The sequence below is a fragment of the Squalius cephalus genome (assembly GCF_949319135.1).
Source record: "Squalius cephalus genome assembly, chromosome: 11".
NCBI lineage: Eukaryota > Metazoa > Chordata > Actinopteri > Cypriniformes > Leuciscidae > Squalius > Squalius cephalus.
The window spans coordinates 8,672,919-8,696,511 of NC_137132.1; the positions used below are offsets into that span (position 1 = coordinate 8,672,919).

A 23,593-nucleotide genomic window follows, 5' to 3' on the forward strand; every position below is an offset into this window, starting at 1 on the left:
CACAGGAACATTTGTAAGGCTATAATTTGTCAAATAAAATCATCCAAAATGCAGTACCACCGCAAAACTAAATTGGTGACACTGACACATTGAAAAATGTGCACACATACACACACACTCAGACACACACACGCACACACACACACACATACACACACACACACACACACACACACACACACACAGGAACATTTGTAAGGCTATAATTTGTCAAATAAAACCATCCAAAATGCAGTACCACCACAAAAATAAATTGGTGATACTGACACATTGAAAATGTAAACACACACACACACACACACACACACACACACACACACACACACACACACGCACGCATACACACACAGGAACATTTGTAAGGCTATAATGTGTCAAATAAAATCATCCAAAATGCGGAACCACTACAAATATAAAGTGGTGTGGTGGCACTGGCACATCGACAATGTGTACTCACACACTCTCTCTCTCTCTTTATCTCTCAGAGACACACACACACACACACACACACACACAATTGTGTGTGTCTAGAATCTAGAATTAGATTAAAAATAAATGATTGAAATAAATGATAAAATCTTAAGACTCCAACATTTCTCTTTGTAACATTTTGTTCAGGTTTGATTCCAATCATAATGTAACATTATTGAAAAACTGGGGGGTTTTTTGGTACAAAAAATGCTAAACTTTGACAAAAATATTTTATTTTTGTTATAATTGTGATTTTATAATATTTAGATATGAATCCAACTGAATCCAACTTGTGAAAAGATATCTTTCAGGTAGTCTAATAGCAAATAGCATATACTGGAGCTCTATAGCCATCTAGTGGTTAAAATTATTATTTTTTATTTTAAAACTGCATTTTCCAAAAAATGGGCATAAATGTTACATTAAACCATTTAAAATCATCCATGTTATCCCCATGAATGAAAGTTAGAAATCTGGGTCTTTTATAAAGTGAATTTTACATCAAATGCTGTTTTTTTGTAAAAAGGCTATTTAAATAATTATTTATTTATTTATTTATAGAAATTTAAAAAATATAATAAATTCTCCAAAACCTGCACAAATGTTGAGTAAAAACATTAACAAACAGAATAAAATTACATTTGTAAAAAAAAAAACTATTATCTTGTTACAAAATTAAATGTTATTATCTGGGGTCTCTAGAGACCCCAAATAACTCGAGTGTAGACATAAATAAAGACCATCAGAGGGTTAAAGAACTGGAGGCCTGTAGCAATTTTATGCTCAGAATACAAAATCTTTTCTAAATGTCTGGCAAACAGGCTAAATACTGTATTGTCTGAAATCATACACAAAGACCAGTCTTACTGTATAAAAGATCGATCCATCACAGATAATTTACATTTGGTACGGGACATGCTTGATTTTGCTTTTCAAAACAATATTAATATTGGGTTTCTGTCATTAGATCAGGAAAAAGCTTTTGACAGAGTAGACCACAATTTTCTTTTTAATACGTTAAAGGCTTTTGGATTTGGGGATGTTTTTATCTCTAAGATTAAACTGTTGTACACTGAGGCTACGTGTATGGTTAAAATGGCTGGTGGCCTCAGTACTCCGGTGAAGATCCACAGAGGTATTCGGCAAGGGTGTCCTCTCTCGGGTCAGCTATACAGCATAGCTATTGAGCCACTGTTATGTAGATTAGAGGATGACACGGGAGTGGATTTTCACTCCTGTCCCGTCCCACTCCCATAGAAAGAAATCTTGTCCCGTCCCACTCCCAGACCAAAGTTTAAAAAATAATCCCATCCCATCCCGCTCCTGGTAAATTGACTCCCACTCCCATCCCGCTCCTGTTTAAACTGACTCCCGCTCCTGTACCGCTCCCATATATTTTTTTCTTCAATTAGTGTTTAGTTAATACATAGAATTTGATTTAATCTGCTCTCCATCCTGTTTTAGACCAGCTGCTGAGCCCGTTTCTAGATTTTCTCCAGAAAATGGAAGACAGCAAATAAAAGAAAAACAGTACATAGTTCACACCATGTCTACAATAGTTTAATAAACCCAAACAGCACATAAAGCTGCATTTTACTCATTTATTGTTGAGTAAACAATACATTTATAGTTTACATTTATAGTTTTTTTTAATTACATGTTTACGATTTTCATCAATTATGCTCTTGCATAATGAGTCCATCTTAGTTATATGTTGCTGTGTAGGAACAAAAGTGCATCTACATTTTCTGGATTGAGGGTAGAACGCCTCTCCTCTATCAGTCTTCCCGCAACACTGAAGCTACGCTCAGAAGGAGTACTTGTTGCGGGGATAGCTAGCAGCCTCTTGGCAACTGGTACGAGCCCACCTGACATCTCCCGCCAGAAGTCAAGAAGACACTGGAAACGTGTCAACTTAGTGTCATTCATGTATTGCAGCACCAACTGGCGACCATGTGACTCCATATCACCACTGTCCTCCTTCCTCTCCTCCTCTTCTACACAACTTGCAAAGAAGTTATGCACCTCCGTAGCTCCTTGCTCTGGGGGTGGATCTTCAGGAAAAAAGACAGATTCTTATAGAACATTGTCATTTACAATCTAGTTCTTTGTAGTCTAACATACTCAATTGTCTAACACACCTATATTAAACATTACCTATAAAGTAATCCTCACACCTCTCCTGTATGTGTGTGTCACTCTAAATAAATGAAAATAAATTTTGTCATTTGCTCTGCAAATGCTGTTGATGCTAGTGTTATTCACCCTCTTTCTCCACAAGGCCTCTCACTCTCTCCTCTGTCCCTGCCGTTTCTGTGAGTGCTGTCAGGGTGCTGATGACCTCCTCATACTCCTGACCGTTGAGAGTTTTCCTTAAGAAACTCCTCAGGCTAGGAGAGAGAGCTGTGGCTACCTTATGGTACAGGTGGACTTTGAATTTCATCTCCACTGCCTGGGCTAACTTCCCTTTCAGCTAGGGGAGGAGGAGTATGACGATACATGCAACATCATTGCACTGTGCTTATGTTTGCTACTTGAATGACCACCAACTAAATGAAAATCAGAAATGTATTGTATTACCTCTTTTACAATAACACTGTCTCCATCCTGGATCGACAAACCCCTCAGTAGAGTAGCCTTGGTCGGGAGGACAAGGTGAAGGGTAGGTGTCTGATCAGTGGAGAGATGCCTGGTAGCCTCATCGAAAGGTTTCAGGAGTTGGATGATGTCTTCAAGAAGTTCACAGTCTATGTTGTTGAGGTAACGGAGCTCGTTTCGGCGAAGCAGGATGTCATGCAGCCTCCCAGATCTCAGAGCATCATTAACAGATTGGAGCATTGCTAGTCTGGTATTCCACCTCGTCTCCACAGATTGCTTCAGTGACTGGTCCAGTGCTTTTTGCAACCTAAAATATAAAGAGATTGCACAAGAAAAATGGATGTTACGGTGACATAAATTCCAATTCATTGGCCTCTCTTTTGGGAAAACAACATTTATTTAAAAAAAAGAGATTTATTTAAAATTGAGTAAAAAAAACAAAGACCTGTGCAGGTATAAATTACAGTAGCTTCTTTTTATTTATTTCACTTTAATTTCTTTCAAATTATATAAGCAGCTTTACCAGGAAGACATAAAATTGTATGCTATTTTACCCTGCTCTTTTGAAGTGTGTGACAAGGGTCTTTGTGTCCTTAAACAGCTTGATGATGTTGCTGTGCACTGGGTTGTCCTCGTCCAAGTGGTCAAATACATGTTTTAAGATTAAGTTGATATTATGGCCAGCACAGGAGAGTCGGACATAGTCCTTGAATGCTGCAACCACATTTGAGCCATTATCCGTTACAAAAGCGGTGTCGTTGCTCAGGATGCCAAATTCCTGTGTGAGGTAAAAAAAAAAAAAGATAAAAAAAAGACTAACACAAAAGCTTTGCAAAAAGAAGCCCAGATATAAGAGCATCAAAACAGAATGACTAACGGTCCTGTAACTGAACAGAGAACTTTTCAATAAATGTTTATAACTATATTAGGACAAAACATACAGTTTACACATATGCTTAATGCATATCAGCACAGGAGGACACTAAGATAAGAAAATATGAAAACTATTTTTAAAAGTTTGAAATTTTTATGAAACGTTTTCCTTAATCTATCAAAAAAGTAAAACTGCCTCCGACACAGAGAGCAGCAAATGCAGCTGCCTGCAACAAACTGATGTGCAGTACAGTAAGGGACAGTGACACACACATGGCTACTGTTGTATTTATTGATATATTTCTCTTACTGTATAATTTTTCTTGTAAACATGTTTTTTGTTGTTGTTACTGTTGCACTCTGTTCTCATACTTTTCCCAATTTTATCATTAATTAGCAATATTAATTACATATGCCTTGTGGATAAAGATGATCTGATTTGAAAGACAGACAGACACACGGAGAGAGATACCTGAAGGATTCTCTCCACAGTCCTTCTGATGTGGTCACTGGATTTAACACCTTCCATCTCTCTTGTGGCCAGAATCCGGTTTACCATCTTCCAGTCAAGGATGTAATGCACTGTAACAGTGATGTAGTGTGTGTTGGTCCTTTCCTCTGTCCAAAGGTCTGTGGTTACAGCATGGTCTCTAGTCTGCATGAAAGGAAGAATTATATTTTTAATGGGCCACAAAATATCTTACATGTAAAAAAGATTACCAGTTTAGAATATGGAGATATTATGGCGTTTAAAAATTGTAAGGAAAATCTGGTGTATAGGGTTTAGAATCTATAGATCACAGACTACTGCGTGAGAGGTACAATTTATGTATAAAAATAGTGCAGAGTGACATACCTGACGGAGCTCCTCCATGACCAGCAGTTTTATTTTCTCATACTCCCCTTCTACGTGACGGGAAACTGTGCGTGCACATGGCAGTATGTCTTCCACCTGCAAGTTACTTCCATATTTGGCTCCAATGTCGAGCAGCTCCTGTGCTACGTTGGTAAAGCCTTTCCCCTCTACCACCGCAAAGGGTCTGAGATCTTGGCTGCACATGCGAGCAATTTTGTCGGTCAGACGAGACTTGACACCTGACGGCAATTTTCGCTTGATGAACGAAGCGACGCTTGGCTGATTCTTTCCCGAATTTGCCTTGCAAGTGTGCCTCTTCAGACCGCTCGTCCCTGAATCACTTGCGTACTTGACTAAGACTAAGCATGTCTTACAAGCAGCGTACATCGTGCTATCACCGTCACATTCTACTCTCATAAACTTAATTAATATTTCAGACTTTCCGACCAGTTCTGTGAACTTAATAGACATGTCATTACTTCTGACTTTGCGCTGTAAATCATTTTTTGCCACATCAACTTCTCCGCGGCTGTTAGCTCCCTCCATCACTGCTCTTTGAATTCCGGCGGGAAGCCGTGACAAAAAGCACTTGATGGCTTCTGGGACGGCTGGGTCGTGTAGTTATTTTTTAATTGCGTTACATTGTAGGCGTATTAAAAGGAAACTACAAAATGGTGCATTTACTTTTTTCTTTTTTTTTGTCGTCTTTGCTATTGGTTGATTCCCGCTGCCGTCTGCTCCCGTTAACCATTTATCCTGTACCGTCCAAATCCCGTGATTAATAGCAAAGATGACTCCCATCCTGCAGGAATCCCACGGGAATCCCGTGACCCCTGGGATTCCCGAAAAAATGTCAGCCTCTAATGTAGATTAAGACAGCAGCTCACGGGCTTAAATGTTAGTACACTGGTTTTTAAGGAACCTACTAAACTCTCTGCATATGCAGATGACATTACAGTGTTAATTAGTTGTCAGAGTGAGGTTGATTCTTTAAAAGGAGCTCTAGCATGTTACGGGAGGGCATCTTCGGCTAAAGTTAACTGGGGTAAAAGTGAGGCTCTTTGGTGTGGTCCTGGTCTGAATAGTCCATCACTTCCTGGTGGATTACAGTGGGGGAGAACAGGCTTTAAATATCTTGGGGTGTTTTTAGGAGTAGATGAATTTAAAAGGAAAAACTGGGAGGGCCTAGTGGAGAAAGTGTGTGCTCGGTTGTCTCACTGGAAATGGTTGCTGCCTCGGCTGTCCTACAGGGGGAGGGTCCTGGTCTGCAATAATCTCGTGGCTTCATCGTTATGGCACAGGATGATGATTCTAGAGCCTCCAGAAGAGCTAGTAAGAGGAATCCAGAAAAACCTGGTGGACTTCTTCTGGTCGGGACAGCACTGGCTGAGGGCGCCAGTGCTGTATCTGCCTATTCAGGAAGGAGGACAGGGGCTAGTCGACATCAGTTCCAGAATCAAAGCCTTCAGACTCCAGGCGGCTCGGAGACTACTCTACGGGGAGCACGTGAGTTGGGCCGAGGTGGCCTGTGCCCTTCTGAGGAGAGCAGGCAACATGGGGTTAGACCATACATGGGCAATATACGGCCCGGGGGCCGGATCCGGCCCGCATATTGCTTCAATCCGGCCCCCGCGATGCGTTTGATGCACTCGCAATTTGGACATTCATTATTTATATGAAAACCCCAAATCGCACGAATATCACACACAAAACACATAATCGTACAAATACTTAAATCGTGCATTTATTAGCTTCTTGTTTCAGTGAAGAAATGTCACTTTAGCTTAGTTATCACGCATGAGAATGAGGAAGTGTATACAGGACGCGTCATGAACCACGTGACGTGAGATGATTGACAGGTCAAATCTGACGCAAATCAGGAAGAAATCAGGATGACGCGTTTTTTGCAGTGAGAGGCGCCTATTTTCAATTGGTTTCCTATGGCAGCGAGCGTTCTGCGCGCTGTTTATGCGCCTGCTGCCGCAGCTGCGCCTAGCGTTTTACCGCCCGCTGCGCCTCGCGTTTTTGAAGTTGAAAAAAAAGCAACTCCGAGCGGAAAAAGCGCTCGACGTCATCGCGTTTTTTTCCACTGTCCAATCGAATGAAGTGAGAGGCGGGCCTTCCGTTTAAGTGATGAAAGCGACAGTTGCTTGAACGCCAGTAGAGTGCGATGATGGATAAACTTGTGGTGCTTTCGCGGGTTACCAGGAGCTTAACGACTTCACGAACCGTAACTACCACAATGTTAACAGAAAGTAAATAAAGGTAATAAAAGGCTGATTTGACGTTTACTTGACTGACAGGACAGCTGTATCATTAGTTGCCTAGTAACATAAAAAACGCAGCGCACTGCTCGTTCTGTGTAATGTAAAGTGCTATGCACCTCGCGTTTTCGAACCAGAAAAACGCGTCAGGTGTGATTGGCCCCTTATTCAGTGGAAAATGAATAGAAATGTTTTTCTGTATGACGAAATATTTTACTAACATGTGATAACTAATCATTATTTCTCCAAATATGCGCACCATTGGACTAATAGGCCTGGCGGATGCTGTATTTTTTATGTATTTGAACACAAATAAACCGGAGAAGACGAGAATAAATGTTGTGTGAGTAATGATTTCTATTCAAAATAACGATCGTTACAGATTAATTATTTTGCACTCCTGGCATAAATTAAGAAATGAATGTCACTGCAAACCTGTTTAATCATAAACAGTGGTCAAATATCGAAGCTGGAGTCTTAAACCTTTCTGAAGTTTCTAAAATGATGCTCAGATTGTCCAGAAGTAATAGTGTGATGTTTTGACGAGTAATGAATTTTGAACAACAATAATCTGTGATCTTTGACGTGTAAGGGGTTAAAAACAATCCAACAGATGTCGCTGTGTGAAATTACAATTTGCGCCTTTACTTCTCTTCTTCCCTCCTCAAAGTAACAAATTCTAAATGGCCGGCGGCATAAAAAAATTGTCAAAATGAGTGCAGTAAAAAAGAGAAAAGTTGACTCTGAATGTCGAGCATTCAATAAAGAATGGACGTCAAAATATTTCGTCACGAACGTCGGCTCAAAGGTGATTTGTCTGATATGTCAGGAGAGCATCGCTGTCTTTAAAGAATATAATATTAGCAGGCACTTCAATGCTAAACATGCTAATTATGCCGTGAATTTCTCCGCAAAGGAGAGGGAAGAAAAAGCCACGAGATTGTCCAACTTAACTGCCAGGCAGAATATTTTTACCAAGCAGTCTACTGTACAGGAGTCAGCAACAAAAGTGAGCTATATGGTGTCACACAAAATTGCCAAACACAGCAAACCATTTTCAGATGGTGAGTTTGTAAAAGACTGTATGGTAGAGGCAGCTAGCGTGCTGTGCCCTGACAGCAAAAGTCAGTTCGAAAATGTGAGCCTGTCTCGCCGTACAGTTACTCGTCGCATCGAGGTAATTGATGATGAGCTGACATCTGCATTGCTAAAAAGGGCCACCGATTTCACATACTTTTCAATAGCGCTGGATGAGAGTACTGATATTAAAGACACTGCCCAGCTGCTTATATTCATCAGAGGTATTACTGACACATTTGAAATAGTGGAGGAGTTTCTTGCGATGGAATCACTGAAGGGGACGACAAGGGGTTCAGACCTCTATGATGCGGTGTCAGGATGCATGCAGAGAATGAACCTACCGTGGGCGAAGTTACTGAACGTGACCACTGATGGCTGTCCAAACCTCACCGGGAAGAACACTGGGCTATTGCGTAGGATACAGGACAGGGTGAGAGAGGATGACCCTAACTCAACTCTGATTTTCTTGCACTGCATCATTCATCAGGAGGCCTTGTCTAAGTCGGTGTTAAAGCTTGATCACGTCACCAAAACTGTGGTGAAACTTGTCAATTTCATCAGGGCCCGGGCGCTTAACCACCGCCAGTTTATCCAGTTGTTGGAGGAGAGTGAGGCAGAACACACTGATGTCCCATACCACTCAAACGTCCGCTGGCTGAGCCTGGGCACAGTGCTACGCCGTGTGTGGGACCTGAGAGATCAGATAGGGGTGTTTCTGGAGAATGTCGGGAAGGCTGGTGACTTTCCAGAACTTGAAGATTCTGATTGGATGCTTGACTTTGCATTTGCTGTGGATTTAATGGGCCATTTGAATGACCTCAATCGGAAGCTGCAGGGGAAGGATGTGTTCGTGCACGAACTGTATTCCTACGTACAAGCATTCAGAGCAAAGCTGACCCTGTTTTCCCGACAAATGACAAACAAGAGCTTTACACATTTCCCAACTCTCGCCACAATGAAGCATGTGCCATCCCGACTCACTGTCAAATACACCACTACACTCGAGGATCTGCACACTGAATTTAACAGGCGTTTCTCTGATTTCGGAAAAATTGAAAAAGAGATGGAGCTGGTGTCCGCCCCCTTTTCCTTTGACAGCGACCAAGCGCCTCCGGAAGCTCAGCTTGAGTTGATTGACATGCAGTGCGATCCCACTCTCAAGGAGAAACTCACCTCGTCATCATTGGACAGGTTTTACGGTGCATTGAACGAGGGCAAGTTTCCTAACATGCGGAGGCATGCGCAAAGGATCCTCGTTTTATTCGGGTCCACGTATGTATGCGAGCAGACTTTCTCTGTAATGAACTTTAACAAGTCACGCTACAGATCACGACTAACCGACACACACCTGTCGTCCGTGTTGCGCATCTCAACGTCGGACACGACCCCAGATTTCGGTGACTTAGTAAAGAAAGGCGATCGTCTCAATTGTTCACATTGAGTTACAGAACACCGACAAAAAGCTCTTCATCTCAGTTGCATAGGCCGAAATACATTTTTCTAAAGTAGGCCTAGCCAAAGTTCCATTAAGTTACCCTTGATTGATGATGTTATTTTTACAACATTGTTCAGTTTCATGTTGCCATTTCTTATGCATGTCCCGTAGATAGTGATGATACAGCTAAATCAAATTTAAATTTTGTGAGATGCATAGGCCTATATAGGCCCTTTATATCTTTCAAGCAAACATATGTGTGATGAAGTTGATCTGCACTTAAATTGTGTTCTATTTTATAAAAGATTTTAACAAAATATGTGAAAGAAATTACAAAAAAAATTAATAATCACAACTGAAAACTGAATATGTTTTTCATTCAGTGATGAAGGTCTCCCTCTGATATATAGCCTCAATTAAATTTGATAATTCCAAGCCAGATTGTCTGAAGTCTGTATGTTAATGTTACTTGCACACATACATTTGCAGTTTTGTTAATAGTTTTCTATCTTGAAAAGCTACAGCTGGTATGAATGACAGTTGAACAATATGCAGGGTAGTGTAGGAAATGAATCCTTGAAAGTAAATCCAGTTATTGTAACCTTAGAGTAGCCTAGGTCAGACAGGCCTAGCAAAAATAAGTATCAGGCCTTGAAATAGGCTGTCAAAGTAACTGTAGAGCCTTATACATATTTTGCATTGCATTAATTTGTACCATTTAATCATGTAATTATGTTTAATTACAATTATCCAAAGTGTGGCCCTCCGTTTACTTTGCCAAAGTAACTGTGGCCCTCAGACTAAAACTGTTGCCCACCCCTGGGTTAGACCGACACCTGTTTCTCATGAACATCGACAAGCTGGACTTAACAGGACTGACACCCTTCTACAGGTCAGTACTGAGAGCATGGACACTTTTAAAAATATCTCGGGAGCCAAATGGTGTGCTGGACCTGTGGATGAGGGAAGAACCTCTGCTCTTGAACCCAGCACTGGCTTTGAACATTTTTAATTCAGTCTCCCTCAGAAGAGCTTTATGGACTGCAAAAATTACTAAAGTTGGACTTCTGATTTCTGACAATGGGTGGATATCTGCTGAAATTTTGGCTCAAAAGCTGGACATTAGATCAGTTCGAGTGGTGGAGAGAATGCTGACTCAAATACGTGAGTTTTTTGCCCCAGGACTATAGACTGGTTTTAGAGTCGTCTGGTGGAGAGGAGGAAACCTCTACTTTCCCAGAACTGGCTTTTTCAGCAGACACTGGAGAATGGCAAGAGGCTGAGGGAGGCCTGCTTTCTTTTAAGACCCCCCAATTGGAGCTTTTTAGCAACACAGGGAAAAAAGCTTTTTATGTACTGTGTGTGAAAGTGTCACATATGCACTCGCTTGAGAGTGTAAGAGAGTCCAAGTGGCAGGAGGTTTTTGGGCCAGGCGCTTCCCCTAAAGGCTGCTGGAGGTCCCTGTACAAGACTCCTATAGAGAAAAGGTCTGGAGACCTTCAGTGGAGAATTGTGCATGGGATAATAGCCACAAACAGACACAGAGCACACCTTGATCCACAGGTAGGGGAGGGCTGTCTGTTCTGTGGGATGCAGAAAACAGTTTTTCATCTGTTTTTTGACTGTTTTAGATTAAAGCCATTATTTAACAAATTAGAAGAGTGGTGTCAGACCCTGGGGGAAGTTTTTATGCCTATGTTTTTTATTTATGGGCCCAAGTACAGCAGGAAAAACAAAGAAGTTCATGTTTTATTAAATTTTTTATTTGGGCAAGCAAAAATGTCAATTTGGTTGTCACGAAAGAGAAAATTGAATAATGGTGGATTAACTGATGTGGTTGCAGTGTTACAGGGGTTAATAAAATCCCGTATAAATATAGAGTTTAGCTATTACAAGTTGGTTAATGACTTGGATGTTTTCAGAGGTAAATGGGGCATAAAGAATGTTATTTGTGATGTTGACATTGATGGTTGTCTCCAAATTTATGTATGAGTGAGTTTTGATTGTAAAAGTCTTGAGACTCTGTGTTTGTTTTGTTTTTAAATGCTCTCATTTCTAGTTGGTTATATAAAAAAAAAAAAAAAAAAAAAAAAAAAAACCTTTTTACTAAAAATGTTATATCTTTAATTTTTTTGTAAATAAAGAGATCTTAAAGTCAAGTCTCTCTCTCTCTCTCTCTCTCTCTCTCTCTCTCTCTCTCTCTCTCTCTCTCTCTCACACACACACACACACACACACACACACATACACACACACACACACACACACCTGCACTCTGAAAACCAGGAAGTTTGTAGATTCGATAGAAACGAAACCTATTTCCCTGCTACTACTTCAGGATCCACACTCTTCCAGTTTGGTTAAAGCTCAAGGAGGGAATATTTGTTATTCTGTAAAAGCAGGTAAGAACGTCATAAAATCCTTAACGAATTGTTTTATGTCTTCTTGCTTGCATTGAAAAAAGAGCAGTCAATTATTACTGTATGAGTTTGTATGTTAATAATTAATATATAATTATTAATAATATGTGACCCTGGATCTCAAAACCAGTCATGTCGCACGGGTATATTTGTGGCAATAGCCAAAAATACATTGTATGGGTTAAAATTATCGATTTTTCTTTTATGCCAAAAATCATTAGGATATTAAGAAAAGATCATGTTCCATGAAGATATTTAGTAAATTTCCTACCTTAAATATATCAAATTTATTTTTGTGAGTGGAAACAGCAAAATCGCCAACAGAAATGGACACCTTTAAAGGTGATTTTCTCAGTATTTAGATGTTTTTGCACCCTCAGATTCCAGATTTTCAAATAGTTGTATCTCGGACAAATATTGTCCTATCCTAACAAACCATACATCCATGGAAAACATATTTATTCAGCTTTCAGATTATGTATAAATCTCAATAATAAAAAAATTGACCCATAAGACTGGTTTTGTGGTCCTGGGTCACATATATTAATATTAATAAGTTAATAATTCCATGTTAATCTGGATGTTTTATGTTTATTCTTCTGGTTATGGATGAATATTTTAGGATTATTCTTTTATATTACTCAAAACTGTTAGCATTTTGTAGAGTTACATGCTCTTTTGTTAATGATTTACATGAGGATTTATGTACTTTCTTTCATGATTTACTTCTGGCAGAGCAGTTTCTATTAGAGGACAGACTGTCTGCAAAGAAATGTCTGAATCTGCAGCGAGTCCGTATGTGGATCAGTTCAGCTGTTCAGTCTGTTTGGATCCTCTGAAGGAGCCGGTGACGATTCCCTGTGGACACAGTTACTGTATGAGCTGTATTACTGACTGCTGGGGCCAGAAGGAGCAGGGGCCGCCGTACCGCTGTCCCCAATGCAGAGAGAGCTTCAGTCAGAGACCTCTACTGAAGAAGAACACTCTGATAGCTGAGATGATGGAGACGCTGCAGAAGACGTCCCTACAAACGGCTGCTGTGGAGTGTGATGTTTGCACTACAGAGAAGAACAGAGCTGTAAAGTCCTGTCTGCAGTGCTTGGCCTCCTTCTGTCAAACTCACCTGCAGCTTCACTATCAATCTCCTGCGTTTATGAAGCACAAACTAGTCGAAGCTTCCAGACACATTCAGGAGAACATCTGTCTCAGTCATGGGAAACTTCTGGAGATTTACTGTCAGGATGATCATCAGTGCATTTGTTGTTTGTGTACTGATAATCATAAAGGACACAGTGTGGTGTCTGTGGATTCTGAATGGACTAGTAAAAAGGTAATATCAACAATAATTAAAAACATGCATAAACTATTTTATTATAATTATTATATTGCATATATAGTCTGTAATTTCGATTAACTTTGTTACAAACCTTTACCATATTATGTCTATATTTGCTTATTTATGTTCACATCCTCAGAAAGAGTTAAAGGAGATAAAGGTGTCGTGTCAGAAGCTGATCCAGGAGCGAGAGAGAGGTCAGCGGGAACTCAGTGAAGCTGTGAAGCTTCTTAAAGTATGTTTCTTTATGTGTTCTTTAGTTTTTAAGTTTGTTTGACATGCAAAAAGTAGATATTTTAAATTAAATAAAAGTAGAATGTGACCCATCGGGTTTGAGCTCCAAAAATTCATTGAAAAACTGTTATAAGAATCTTGACACAATTCAGAGTGTTCTTATTGAGACTTCTGTCAGTCTGTCAATTTTGAAGCTTGACTGCCACTCATTTACTTTCTACCTGCATTGTTTTGAGTCACAACAATGTTCTTCATGATCAGATCTTTGTGTCTCCGACAGAGTTCAGCGCTAGAGACCATGGAGGACATTGAGAAGGTCTTCACTGAGCTCATCTGCTCTCTTGAGAAGAAACGCTCTGAGATTAAAGAGCAGATCAGAGCTCAGGAGAAGACTGAGATAGATCGAGCAGAGGAACTTCACAAACATCTGGATCAAGAGCTGACAGAACTCAGAAAAACACAAGCAGAGATTGACAAACTTCTGATTAATGATGATCAGATCCAGTGTCTGAAGGTAATTAATGATCATGTGTGTAATTGATATACTGTAGGACGCTCACTATTCATTGTTCTGTGCTTTAAGTATTTATTTTATTTTGTCGAAACAGTCATTTGTGCTGATGCCAACACTTTGAGAATCATTTTTGAAACATTATTGTGGTGCTTGTTTTGAAAAAGATCAGTTCTGCTTCACAAATTATGTTTGAACTGTTTGTCTAATTTCAGAGCTGTCAGTCTGTGTGTGTTTTACCCACATTTGAAGACGTTCCCAGCTTCACTCAACACACTCATCTGTCTTTTAAAGACGTTTCAATCTCAGCGTTTAAGGAGGTTTTGGAGGACGTCTGTCAACAGCAAACAGCCAGAATATCCCGAGAAGGTCTTAATGCTTCTTTTCCTTGGAATATAAAATGTGTCATTCATACTATGTGTGATTACACCTCATATTGAGTTTACAGTTGAGTTTCTTCTCATGTTTTCAGTGTCAAATGTTCATGTTGCACAGACTCCAGAACCAAAGACTCCAAATACATTTTGGCAATGTAAGTTGAGCTATTTTTCACAAATACTAAATATATATATTATATATTATATATATATATATATATATATATATATATATATATATATATATATATATACATATAAATTGATAGACATTAGTCAAAAAATTCAAAGTGACATATTAAGGTTATAATAATAATAATATTGTTCATAACTCCATGTTTGTGTCCATTCCTCCTCCTCAGATTTCTGTCATCTGAAACTGGATCCAAACACTGCATACAGAAAACTAATCTTGTCAGAAGAGAACAGAAAAGCATCACATTCAGTTGAAGAGCAACAGTATCCTGATCACCCAGAGAGATTTGATTGGTATATATATATCTTGTGTCGAGAGGGTTTGTGCGGTCGCTGTTACTGGGAGGTCGAGTGCAGTGGGAACGACTGGTCTGTAGCAGTTTGTTACAAAGGAATTGGACGTAAAGGAAAAAGTGAAGATTGTAGACTTGGTGGCAACATAAAATCATGGCGATTGGAAAATTATCAGCATAATTTCAGATTCATACATGCTAAAGCCCAAGTCCCAATCCCCGCTGTCTGCTCCTCTAGAATAGGAGTGTATCTGGATCACAGAGCAGGAACTCTGTCCTTCTACAGCGTCTCTGACACAATGACTCTCCTTCACAGAGTCCAGACCACTTTCACTGAACCTTTATACCCTGCGTTTTATTCTGGAGAAGGTTCTTCTGTCAGGATCATAGAAGAGCAGAATTTAAAATTAAAAATTTAATAAAATTACACATTAATATCTACAGGACTGTATTTAATTAAAAAAAACGAAACACTTTACTTAAAGCCCTGATGTATAATACATTATGCAGGTATTCATAATGTAGGTTATAATACATTATATCATTTCATAAATAATTGTAACCAAAGTTAGAATGCATTATAATATTTGCAGATTCTGAAATTGGTTGTTTGCTGTGTTTCATTGCATTACACTTTCTAAACTTAAGGTGTTTTTAATAAATAGATAAGTATTATAATGTATTATAACTTGTTACAATGGTTCATGAAATAATACAATGCATTATAAGGTGTATTACAAGGCATAATTACTGTATTAAAATACTTTTTTAATGCATTATACATAAAGGCATTATGTTAAAAAAAAAAACAAGTTAAATGTACACATCAAACATTCATTTAAATTCAACAGTTCTGCATACGTAAAACATATGTAAAACAGTTTACTTAAAATCATAGTGTATTTTCTAGTTTGGTAGATTAAAGTAATGTAGGCCTACTTTCTAATGTAACCCAGGTTAAATAAAGGAGATCAAGTGTAATTTATTCACAATTTATTAACATCTAATTTCCTTAATAAAGGTTTAAAAGTGATGTGTAAAAGCAATTTAGGTAAAACTGTTGAAGTTTTAAATGATTATTAGTTGATTTGTGATTGACCAATGAGAATGCTCTGTCATCACGCGCTGTGTGTGTGGACGCCCGCGCGCCTGTGTAACGAAAAAAAGAGATAACTGAACGTAGAGGAGAGAAGACGTGAGTTGATCTCCGTGGTCGAAGATAACATTATATAGTTAAGAGAAAAGTAGAAACACCCATTAGTTTGATTCATTTCATATCGTGAAGTGTATGGAGAAGCTGAGTGAATGTTATTGAGTCACGTTTTACTCCGGCCAGGTTTTTTCTTCCCTGTATTTCTTTTTTTTTTTTCCTTGGTTCCACGGATTGTGATCTTCTGCGACATCCCTTGAAATTTCACGTTTGATGGCGAGCCACCCGAATCTGCTACAGAGAAAGGACGATTCATAAAGAAGGGGACAATATCCTTTCTTTCATTCTCCAGTCTTGCTTGTTAAAGGTGCAAAGAGCAAGTCTGAGTTTTTGCAGAACTATGCCCCCCTCTGGCGACAAATGAAACTGCAACACTGCAACTGAACGCGCATGACGTCACACCCAGTCTCAGATTCGGCCCGAATCCCTCTTATTTATTTTACTGTACAGGATTATAGAGGCAATCGCAGTGATCAGAGAAGGGCTCATTCAGCCCATCAGGCAATTGTTTAAGCATGTATGGGTTAGAAAAACAGGTATTTTTAACATGAAAAGTTGCTTAATGCACCTTTAAGTGTCATGATAGATTACTGGAAGCAAATGCGGGTGAAAACAGTGTTTATTTAGAACAGCAAACTCAATGGTAATATCACTCAAAAGTCAATGTTGACGAATATCTCAGGGGGAGCGGCAATCACCTCTAGCAGGGACTTCGATGGTCAGGTGAAGTGGTGCTCAGATGAGGTGAACCAGTGGTGATATCCCGTGCGCGGTGCTCGATGCAGTGAAACAGAGAAGACAAATCCACAGACAAGACAGGATCCGGTAGACTCGGCACGACACACTCAGCGGGACTGCAAACAACGGATGGACACTGGAATGGAGAGATGAGTGAGTATTTATGGAGAGCGGGAATTGATAGCAGCTGGAGCGGGGAGTGAGTGTGATTGATATCAGCTGGAGCACTGAACAACCACGCGAGCGGAACACGCAGCGCCGGATGAAACTCTATGAAGCCTCTGTGTGGGTAAATAGAGGTTATAGTTGTGTCAATGGTCCATTTCCTAGATAGGTGGCGGTAATGCACATATCTGTCTGCGATCCGCCGTAAAAAAGCAAGAAGAAGAAGAAGAAGAAGAAGAACCACGCGAGCGGGACAACGCCCACTCACGCACACTCACAGACATGAAAACAAACAGTGACACGAGACACAGAGGAAACAGTGCATAACTCAACCGTGACATTAAGCAAGACAATTACTATTTAGAGACTATTAAGTTCCCTGTCGATTTTGACTGACAAATACAGGGACTGATAGGAAACTGATCCGTGTTTTTTTTTTGAAGAGCACTGAACACTCTTTATGGTGTATGGTTACCCATAACCAAATTTGATTATTGAGATCCTTGCTTGATTAAACCATTGATAATTGTGACGTGTTGAGAAAAAAAAGTGTTTTTAGAGAAAGAAAGAAACCACTCCATTATTTGCATTTTATTTTATTTCTTTTTGTCATTTCAATCACCTGTCTGTGTATGTTTTTGGGGTAAAAGAAGAGTGCACTCAAGGGGAGATTTTCATGCTGAACTTTGTGTATTATTGTCTTATATTGTAACTACCTTTCCCCCAATTCTGTTTATTATTTTCACTGTAAATCAAATTACATACCAGTTCGTATCTAACTTGTGTTGTCTATTGTTTCTCACCACAACCCGCTACCTCCTTTACGAATTTTAAAATCTTCTGCTAAATCTATTTGCATCAACAGCTATTCATTTAATTAACTGTTAAATTCTTAGACACCTGTTACACTTAGTTATCACAAACACCTTATGGCACTCTAAGATTGGATGTCAGTAAATAAATCTGAGGTTCATTGGCAGATTTTTCAGAATCAGATGTTACAGTGAATTTTTCATCATCTTGGTGTCTAAAAGTGCTCAACTTAAGCAAGGTTATTTACTGCAGCTTTTAATAATTGATGCAGTTCATTAGAATCAATTAGTTTGTAAATTTATTTTTGCAAATCATTTGTCCTGCAGTATTATCTGGTTATGGTTATGGACATTTCCTTTAACCCTATAAAACACAACATGATGCAGTGTGTAAAAAACCTGTGAAAAACCCAGTTTTCCTCAGTTTAGTATGTAATTAATGTTGTAATTTTGAAAAATAGAAAAGTGATCTTTTGATGAAAATGTGTCTGATTTAGGAAATATTTTGTCTCCAGAATTCATGATCTATGTGAGATTGTCTGTGATTATTATTTTCTCCACAGCATCTGCATGAAAACCTGCTGTTCTTATAACAGAAGCATCACTTGTTAAAGCAGAAATGATTTCTGAAAGGTTTGATGCCAATGACATTGTACAACAAATATGAATTCATCAATGATTTAATCATTTTACGCACAGATTTCTGGAAGTGTGTTAGAAGCAGTTCAAACAAAGAAACACAATTTCTGTATTTTATTACAAACTATTCAACTGATTGTTGGTGTCGAGAGATACACTATGATTTTAAGCAAAGTAAAAAGAGTAGAGCAACAAAACTGCAAAGTCACGGCTTCACATTAACAATGCCTCTCTCTTTCTCACTCACTCTATCACACTGAAAACCAGTAAGTTTGCCTGGTGTCCAAAACCAGTAAAACCTGTTAACAGCAAGTCTGTTCTGGTATCCAAAACTCTATTAACAGTCTTCTATCAGCCTGAGAGTTTGACTGAGAAAGACAAGGAAGAGCAGAAGCAGGAGACAAAGCAAAAATAAAATAAAAAGAGCAGTGTTTATTGAATTATCTTGCATGTGTTTTAATGCTTAGATTTCGTCTGACCAGTACAAATCCAACAACTGTTATTATACCAAAGCTCAATGGGAAATTACTGCTTTACAACCTGTGATGTTAAAAACCTTGAAATGGACACATTCTCATTCTCTTACTCATGAAGACAAACATCCCTTTCAAACCACTGAAAGGACCAACAATAGAAAGGAAATGATAAGTCGCCTAATATAAAATATAAAAATGAATAAAAAATAATAACAAATGAATAACAATAAAATTATGAATAAATTACTAAATTATGTAAATCAAATAGTAATAATATTTAAATAATTAAATGATAAATCACATGACAACTACATAAATGACTAAAGATTATTAAATTAAATAATAAAAAAAAGACGTTTGATTGTTTGTTTTAGTCTAGAACTAAAAATGGTAAACTTGTAAGTTTAATAATAACAGTTAAATAATGTACACCAGTCCATCATATGAAAAAAAATAATAATTCTCTCATTATCTCACACAGAACACACACCCAAATAAAAAAAAAAATATTTTTCTCTCATTATCTCACACAGAACACACACTCATTTTTTTTGTTTACGTGCTGAAAACCAGTAAGTATTTGAGTTCAAGAGAAATGAAACTTATTTCTCCTTTGCACAAGTGATTCAACCTCTATAATAGATCTTCGCTGCTGTTCGTTGGGGCAAAGCTGTAAAGCAAATATCATTTGAGTTGGTTTTCTGTCGAGGTAAGGACTTCATAGGATCCAAAGATCATAACTTTATCATGTTGTCTGCTTTTTAAAAGAAATAGTGAGCAATAATGTATTTGTGTGTACCCCAAAAATCCCAAAATAATTGTTTAACAATGAAGTACAAAGCAACATTTTACAAGTTACAGGTAGCTTTGTACTTCATTGTTAAACAATTATTTTGGGATTTTGTTGTCTAATAAAAACTCAAAATAGAAACGAAATACTCGATTACATACTGAGGTATGCTACAAAATTATAATTTTTACTCTTTACAATTTCTGTGATTGTTTAAAAATACAACCTATTTCTGTGGTGATCATGACTAAAAATACTATTCTGGGCTAAATACAATTTAAGCTCTATTGACAGTATATACAAGAGCATTTACAGCCTGCAGTTTATCAGCAGAGAACAGAATTTATTGTGATTGTGATTTATTGTGAAAAAATTGTGATTAAGCTTCTCTCAAACTATTTTTTTGGTTAGATACTTTGTAAAATCTTGACAGTATCCATCCTTTCACTCAAGCATTTGATAAATAATGTTGATTTTCTTGGCAAAACAGCTCTTATTACAGGACAGAAGCTGAGAATCTGTTCATCTTTGAACACTGCACAGAAATGTCTGAATCTGCAGCGAGTCCGTATGTGGATCAGTTCAGCTGTCCAGTCTGTTTGGATCCTCTGAAGGAGCCGGTGACGATTCCCTGTGGACACAGTTACTGTATGAGCTGTATTACTGACTGCTGGGGCCAGAAGGAGCAGGGGCCGCCGTACCGCTGTCCCCAATGCAGAGAGAGCTTCAGTCAGAGACCTCTACTGAAGAAGAACACTCTGATAGCTGAGATGATGGAGACGCTGCAGAAGACGTCCCTACAAACGGCTGCTGTGGAGTGTGATGTTTGCACTACAGAGAAGAACAGAGCTGTAAAGTCCTGTCTGCAGTGCTTGGCCTCCTTCTGTCAAACTCACCTGCAGCCTCACTATCAATCTCCTGCGTTTATGAAGCACAAACTAGTCGAAGCTTCCAGACACATTCAGGAGAACATCTGCCTCAGTCATGGGAAACTTCTGGAGATTTACTGTCAGGATGATCGTCAGTGTATTTGTTGTTTGTGTGTCACTGACAATCATAAAAACCACAATGTGGTGTCTGTGGATTCAGAATGGACTAGTAAAAAGGTAATCAATGCTTGTGTAATTTTAGGTAGTTGTATTTTTTCTTGAGTTTTAGTCAAAGTTATTTATTTATTTAAATTACCTATTTAAATTACTGAAATACTATAATCTGCTTACTTCTTTTATGTGAACATCTTCAGAAAGAGTTAAAGGAGATAAAGGTGTTGTGTCAGAAGCTGATCCAGGAGCGAGAGAGAGGTCAGCGGGAACTCAGTGAAGCTGTGAAGTCTTTTAAAGTGAGTATCAGAAGATGACAGTATGTTTACAGCTCTTGTAAAAGTTATGTATTTATTACAGATCCTACGGAGAATCTTAAGCTATATTTGTTGCGGAAAAACAAGACCAAAACATACTCATACTGTATGCAGTTTTATATGGAGATTTGCGGATGCAAAAAAAAAAAGTTTTTTTTCTAGCAATGTAACTTTCAGTTACCTTTCGTTCAGTCACTCCGAGTTACATCAGTGACTGACGAATGGGGGTTTCGCTTAGAAGCCTATCACCTTCGAGTTCTTACAAAACAAGCCAAAGGCAAAACAATGCCATGGGTATTCGGAATTTGCATAGCGCAACTCCGCCCCACCGCCTAGGTATAAAAGGAGCAGCGCGGCAATCCCGCATTATGTTTTTGCTTCGGAGCCGAGTGTTTCTTCACTTCTCTCCACTGCAAGCTGTCTACGAGTTCTAGATATGAGACGAGCGACTCTTCAGCGGTATTGGTGTGATGGCGTGATTGAGTTTTATCCCCTCTAAAAGTGCTACACACGCCGTGCCTTTTTAAATATGTCTCGCCCATGTATTTCTGGGTGCGGTAGACAGATTAATTCTGCTGATGGGCACGAACGCTGCCTGGCGTGTTTGGCCTTAAATCAGGCAGCATTCGTGGATGCGTCATGTTCTTGTTTCGGAAACATGACCACCGCAATGTTGCGATCGAGATTCAATGACCTCCTTAGAGGTAGAGTCCCATTTGCCACACTCCAATCTATTTTCTTCCCGATAGGGGACACTTTGGCTGGTGGCCAGGGTGATCTGAGGCTGACGGCAGCACCCACCCCCAATTCCTTTCTTCGATGAGGCCGCGGCCAAAGGGTACACTGGGGTCCCCCCGGTGGAGCGTTCTATGGCGATGCAACTGTGTCCCCATAACACCTCCACCTGGCGTGGCGACACTAAGCACCCCTCCAAAGCCTGTAGGTTTTTGTCTACTCTGTTGGCGAATACCTATAGAGCTGCAGGGCAGGCTGCCTCCTTACTGTATGCTATGGCCATCCCCCAGGTCTACCAGGCCAGGGTGCTCAGAGACATGCACAAGGGTAGTGCTGATCCAGGGCTCATGGAAGAGCTGCGTGCCGCTACCAACCTCGCTCTACGGCAATGAAGGTGACTGCACGCTCCCTGGGACAGGTGATCTCCACATGCGCGGTCTAGGAAAGACACCTCTGGCTTAACCTGGCTGATATGCGAGAGGCTGAGCAAACCTCATTCCTCAACTCCCCCATATCCCAAGCTGGCCTCTTCTGCGGTGCGGTCGAGGACTTTGCCTAACAGTTCTCGGCCGCCCAGCAGCAGACTGAGGTTATTAAACATATTCCTTCCCGGCAGCCAGCTGCTGCCTCCACCCAGCCACCGGCTCAGACATCTCAGTCCGCTCGCTGCCGTGGGCACCCTCCTGCGGCTCCCACCGGCCGCGCCCGTGGAGGTAGCCGCAGGAAGGCGCCCCAGCCCGTACCAGCCCCGCAGCCTGCCAAACGCCAGTTCTTCCAGGTTGCAGTTCTTCACAGGAGGTGGTTGCAGGGATACTCCTTCAGAATCTTTTGTTCTTCCTTAAAGAAAGAACTGACATTCCCATCTCTGAGCCCCCAGAGGCCGCGGATGCCAGTGTGCGACGCTCCGCCTCACCACTCTCGTCCCCCTCTGTCGTCAGACTTCTTGTCAGAGGAGGTCCCCGTGGAATGCTCGTCCTTCCCTGGCCTCCTCTGTCAGGACGCGGCATATGACCATACCCCCACATCGGGACGCTCCGCCTCCCACATCTGGACCGGTCATTCCGCCTTGCTGCCCCATCGTGGGTACATCTGTGGTTCACATGACCCTGCTGGTTCAGTTTTTGGGAGCCTGGCTAGAGCTTCCCAATCTGTCCCGCTGGCTTGCGAGAACATCAGGCTCGGCTATGCGATTCAGTTCACACGGTCTCCTCCCCACTTCCGGGGAGTCCGCTATACCATGGTGGGTGGCAATGCCCCTGTCATGAGTGCGGAGGTCTCCACCCTACTGGCGAAGGGTGCGATCGAGACCGTCACTCCAGCCGAAATGAAGTCTGGCTTCTACAGCCCCTACTTCATTGTACCCTAGAAGAGCGGTGGGTTACAGCCAATCCTGGACCTGCGCATCTTGAACCGACCCCTTCACAGGCTTTCATTCAAGATGTTGACAGCCAAATGCAATTTCGATTGGATTGGTTTGCAGCGATCGACCTGAAGGACGTGTACTTTCATCTCTCCATTCTTTCTCAACACAGACCGTTTCTACAGTTTGCTTTCGAGGGGCAGGCATACCAGTACACGGTACTTCCATTCGGGATAGCCCTGTCTCCTCGCGTCTTCAAAAAAGTAATTGAGGCAGCCCTTGTGCCACTTCGGCAACACAGGGTTCGCATCCTGAACTATCTCGACAAATGGCTGATTCTAGCTCACTCTCGAGAGCAGGTTTACGAA

At 40.2% G+C, this 23,593-nt stretch overlaps 3 protein-coding genes across 3 annotated transcripts in view; 2 read left to right on the forward strand and 1 right to left on the reverse strand.

Annotated features, from left to right (window-relative positions):
• Window positions 1-2,178: 2,178 nt before the first annotated feature.
• Window positions 2,179-4,475, reverse strand: LOC307167278 (zinc finger protein 618-like; the record flags this gene model as incomplete). The annotated part of the gene is made up of 5 exons (XM_079886263.1): window positions 4,415-4,475; window positions 3,624-3,847; window positions 3,052-3,376; window positions 2,737-2,944; window positions 2,179-2,525 (listed from the first exon to the last, which is right to left on the reverse strand). The coding sequence occupies exons 1-5, from the start codon at window positions 4,469-4,471 to the stop codon at window positions 2,179-2,181; spliced, it is 1,161 nt and encodes a 386-aa protein (XP_079742389.1). The 5' UTR covers window positions 4,472-4,475.
• A 3,299-nt stretch (window positions 4,476-7,774) lies between these two features.
• LOC307167279 (general transcription factor II-I repeat domain-containing protein 2A-like) lies at window positions 7,775-9,583 on the forward strand (the record flags this gene model as incomplete). The annotated part of the gene is made up of 1 exon (XM_079886264.1): window positions 7,775-9,583. The coding sequence occupies one exon, from the start codon at window positions 7,775-7,777 to the stop codon at window positions 9,581-9,583; it is 1,809 nt and encodes a 602-aa protein (XP_079742390.1).
• Window positions 9,584-12,734: 3,151 nt separating this feature from the next.
• LOC307167280 (uncharacterized protein) overlaps window positions 12,735-23,593 on the forward strand; it is a 30,489-nt gene continuing 19,630 nt past the window's right edge. The window contains exons 1-11 of the mRNA XM_079886265.1: window positions 12,735-13,327; window positions 13,473-13,568; window positions 13,848-14,081; window positions 14,294-14,447; window positions 14,551-14,610; window positions 14,818-15,337; window positions 20,264-20,879; window positions 21,017-21,112; window positions 21,955-22,250; window positions 22,308-22,401; window positions 22,482-23,160. Of these exons, the coding sequence (XP_079742391.1) occupies window positions 12,770-13,327; window positions 13,473-13,568; window positions 13,848-14,081; window positions 14,294-14,447; window positions 14,551-14,610; window positions 14,818-15,337; window positions 20,264-20,879; window positions 21,017-21,112; window positions 21,955-22,250; window positions 22,308-22,401; window positions 22,482-23,160 (3,403 nt within the window). The 5' untranslated portion in view covers window positions 12,735-12,769. The remainder of the gene's footprint in view (window positions 13,328-13,472; window positions 13,569-13,847; window positions 14,082-14,293; window positions 14,448-14,550; window positions 14,611-14,817; window positions 15,338-20,263; window positions 20,880-21,016; window positions 21,113-21,954; window positions 22,251-22,307; window positions 22,402-22,481; window positions 23,161-23,593) is intronic.